The sequence below is a fragment of the Entamoeba invadens genome, assembly GCF_000330505.1.
Source record: "Entamoeba invadens IP1 unplaced genomic scaffold scaff_1105074724366, whole genome shotgun sequence".
NCBI classification, from domain to species: domain Eukaryota; phylum Evosea; order Mastigamoebida; family Endamoebidae; genus Entamoeba; species Entamoeba invadens.
In genome coordinates this window covers 28832-33406 of record NW_004191702.1, presented here as the reverse complement: position 1 = coordinate 33406, position 4575 = coordinate 28832, and the positions used below count along the sequence as shown (strand labels likewise).

At 26.3% G+C, this 4575-nt stretch overlaps 2 protein-coding genes across 2 annotated transcripts; both read right to left on the bottom strand.

Moving 5' to 3' along the window:
* Positions 1-2: 2 nt before the first annotated feature.
* EIN_139090 (hypothetical protein) lies at positions 3-267 on the bottom strand (the record flags this gene model as incomplete). The annotated part of the gene is made up of 1 exon (XM_004183420.1): positions 3-267. A coding segment is annotated over one exon (265 nt), but the record flags the coding sequence as incomplete, so codon positions are not given.
* Positions 268-3343: 3076 nt separating this feature from the next.
* EIN_139080 (cysteine proteinase ACP1 precursor, putative) lies at positions 3344-4264 on the bottom strand (the record flags this gene model as incomplete). The annotated part of the gene is made up of 1 exon (XM_004183419.1): positions 3344-4264. One exon carries the CDS (start codon positions 4262-4264, stop codon positions 3344-3346), a length of 921 nt encoding a protein of 306 aa, XP_004183467.1.
* Between the last annotated feature and the right edge of the window lie 311 nt (positions 4265-4575).

The window sequence follows — 4575 nt, the reverse complement described above, 5'->3', positions numbered from 1 at the left end:
GTATTTGTATTCACACACTCTGATGTCGTAAAGTCCACTAATCAAATATTTGAATTCATAAGTTGTTTGTGTTGGGGAAACAACAAAGCTTTGATAATAATTGTAATCGTCTTTACGTCGATGGACGTATAATGATATACATATTTTAGAGAGGGGAATGTCCGAAGGAGACCAAACAACAGTTAGTGTATGAAGAGACTCATTTTTTGAATCTGGAACATATTTGACTTCAAGTTTATCTTGGAAAAGTGGAGTGTACTCGTTCATTTAATTTATAAGTTTTTTGTGATGTGAACTTTATTTGAATTAATGGAAAAAATAAAATCGATTTTTGTTAAGAACATAAAGGTCACTTTTTTGTTTTGATGTTATTTTGGGGGAAATTGATGGACTTTATCGGGATTTTTAAATTGTAAACGAAAAATTAGGGAATAAATAATTAATATTCATGTTGATGTTAATAACACGTAATATGGTCAATGTTTGTATTTAATTGTTAACAAATAAAAAATAAAAGTATTAAGTAATAATTGTTTTATTGTGAAATAACTTGTCTTTTACAAATTTAAAAATTATAAACTATATTTTTTATTATATTTTTTATATATAATACTAAAATAAAAGTGTTAAAAAACAATGGTCATTAGAAACCTTTTATTGATTATTTAAAATAATAAAAAAATTCAAAACAATCTATTGACTTGATATGTTTATTTTTTATTCTTCAATATAAATAATTGTTGTCTATTAAATAACAATATTATTTTAAAAGAAAAATAATTAATATCAGATAAAACAAAATAATAACATAATAACACACAACAATTTTATTTTATTGATTGTAAATCAATTTGTTTTGTTGTTCTATTTTTTGTATTATAAAAACACTAATAAAAAATTAAATAGTTTTTTTTGTAATTAAAAAAAACAATTTAAACCCATAATTTATGAATTTTTATTTTTTTATATGTTTAAATAATGAACATATTTATAACGTTTTGAAAAAAAATAAAAAATGATGTTTATTTAACTATCATTATTTTTCAAAACAATAAATTTAGATGAATGAGACTTAATTAACACATAATAATTAAATGATAATCATCAAACATTTTTATTGTTTTATTGTATTTTTTGTATTACAGATCGAGGAAAAACCAGAGACCAGACCAAATTAAGCTGTTTTATTTATGGTTTAAAGTTTCATTGTCAAAAAATAAATAAATAATCAAGGTTTTAAATAATATATTGGTTTATTTTTTTACCAGGGAATAACTATTAATAAACACAATGTTTTTTAAATAAAATAGAATAAACTATAAACTTTGAAACTTTTAATTAATCATTTAAGTTGTCTCATTTGTAAATGCCCAGCCGAGCCAAGGTAAAGTTTGTTCTTTATAATGATTTATCTTCCGTTGTTTAATACATTTAATAATTATCAATCATTTACTGAATGCCCAATGTTTTAATTGTTTGTTTATTCTTTATTTTATTATATTTTCGTAAGTTGTTTTTAATGCTTAACGAAATATGACTTAATGAATTAACCGAGTGAATAAAAAATAATTTATTGGTTCTTTAAAAAACTTGAATGATTGGTTAATTGAATGGTGGTGTTGAAGTTAAACAAGGTTAAACAAAAGAATAATATTTTATAATAAAACAATAATTTATAATAATAAACTTACGATTCTAGATCACATCAGGCGATCGTTTATTCATACCTTATACAACACATTCAATTTTTTCATCCCGAAAAATACCCGTTTTTAAGACCAAATAATAAAAAAATATAAATTTATTCATATCTTTGCCCGTTTTCTTGTATAAAAACCGCTAAATATGCAATAGCTATAATCAGTCTAGTCTCTGGTTTTTTCAGTGGTTTCATTAATTCTGCTATTTTTTATTTAAATAATACATATAATGCGAAAAACATTTCTTGTAGATATTAAAAGAAACAGTTATATTTTTTGAATATGTAAATTAAATAAATACATTTTAAATGTAATGCTAAGTATTCAACCTAATGTCATAAACCCCTAAAGTTTATAACATATCTCATGTAAAACCGAAACAACCGACAATGGTAATCTATTTTTTATATTATAAGAGTAGGCTTAAAATTATTGTCTATAAACTTAGTTTTTAAATATAAAATATTTATTGTGATTTTAACTAATTTAATGACGATTTTTAAGATTTTTGAAAAATAAAGGGGTTAAGTGAAAACATGAACACAAAATATAACAATATAATAATAGTGGTTTGTAATTATAGTTTTTTCCCATATATCAATTTTAATTGATATTATTTTATAATCAAAAATCGTTGATCTATTGGCTATTGTTATACAAACAATGTTTTTACACCATTTTAAAGCACTTTTCTTCACTCAATTTTTATTTAAATTGAATATAATTATCTGCACATCCATTGATTTAAAAATGTTAATATAAATTACATAAACTTTTTTGATTTATATATATATTTTTTTTAATAAATTAGTCTGGTCAACTGAATATAATAACATCTCCATCAATTCAATACTTTTAATGTAATTTTTTAAAATTTTAATTTTAAAGTCTTATTTCAAAATTTTGAACTTCTAGTACTTTGACAATTTTATATTTAAATTGCGTAACAATTTCATTTTTAAAGTCAAGCTGAAAACGTTTTTAATTCAGTTAATGTCATTTCTTGAATAAAATTGGAAGGTCGGTCAGATCGTCCAATTTTTTTATTTGTTCGAAAAAAATCAATTTAACATTATAATTTTTTTGGTCGATCATGTCTGTCTTTAGATCAAGTCGTGAAAATTGTTTGTTGATTACAATAACACTTTCAGTGTGTTTTAAATAAAAATACATTCAAATTTCGGTGCTGTATTTAACCAATTTAAAAATCTGGATATCCAGAGTGTATTCAATATTATGTTTTTGCAAAAAGTTTGTAATATTCATATTATTACACAAAAATATAAAACATCAAAAATATACTGGCAAAGGCATCTATTCTTCATAAATATAATTGCAGAAATTGCTTAATTGTCGCACAACTGGCCAATTATTGGGTTTATGACAATTAAATATTTTGTTTTTGAATCTGTAATTTTGGTTAAATTAAAACTAAAATTTAATAACAAATAAATTTGAATATTAAATAGAATTATCTACAAAATTTAATCATTTACGACAAATAGACGCTTTTGACTGAATTGTTTTCAAAACATGTCAAATGCAAAAAAAACATTTTAAGTGAATAAAAAGTTAAATAATAATTTTATACCATCTAAAACTGAACCGAAGTGATAAAGCAAAAAGTTGATTTAATAAAATTTTTAAATCAAAGAGACTGAAGTTGGATAAGTTGAGTCTCTTCCAATGCCACATCTGTTGTTCTGGTTTCTAGCCAACAAGAAGTATCCTTCGTCACCCCATGAAGTTCCCCATGAGTTTCTAATGATCCAGTATTCTCCGTCGGTGTTCTTTCCATATCCAACAAGAGTGACGCAGTGGTCCATAACAATTCTTTTGCAGTTTGCGTCGTTATAAATAGTCCCCTTCTTGTACAATTGGAATGATGCACGAGAGGCGTCCATACCCACAGCAATAGGGCCGTAAGTCGCGGTGATTTCTTGAAGGCCAGCTTCATTACCGTCAGTGACTCTTTTATGTCCAGCGACTGTGGCGACGTTTTTGACAGCAGTGTTGCAAGTCCCATCAGCGGCCTTATATGGGTATGAAGCTTCCAAAGTGATACCTTTGTTATTCTTAATAAAAGTGAACGAGTTGTCTGGATGTCCCCCAGAGCAGCCATTGTCTGTAGTATCACAGTCTATCAATTGTTGTTCGGAGTATGAATAAAGCTTTCCAAGATCCTTATTAACTCTTCCCTCCATCACAGCAGTCGTACAGAACGTCCAGCAACTGCCACACTGGGCTTGATCTTTAGCTGGATTCATAATGGATCTCCAATCAACGGATTCGGGAGCAGATTTAACTGAGCGTTTCTCATTAATAACTTCAGGAACTTTGTATGACATCCCTAAGTGAGTCTTAATAAATTCTTCGTGAGTCTGATCAGCAAAAACATTTAATTCAGTGTTGGCGGTGTTCTCAACAAAGCGCTTGTTGTCGAGATAAACGGCCAGTCTGTAAAGGTACTCGGCCTTGTTGGCATACGCCTTGTGGTTTGAAGCAGCCCACTTGTCAAAGTTCATACTCGCGGATGCGAGTGCTATCAAAAGAAGAGAGAACATATGATTTTGAAGTGCAAAGAAGACTTTATATATATTATTATTTTTCTTAAAACACCTTCTTTTGAAAAAGCAACATGTACTGAATTTTACGTCTTTCTTGAAAATTTCAATTCTGATTTTTTAAACACTACTATGTACTATATTTATTAGTTTGTTGGACTAATCAAACTTAACTTGCTAAATATATATTGTTTAGTTGTTTTGGCAGACTTGATGAAATTACTGAAATAAAATATTGCAACTCATTCTAACACCATGTTTGTTATTTAATAATTACATTAAACAAAATCAAAAGTGAGTTGGTTTTATAT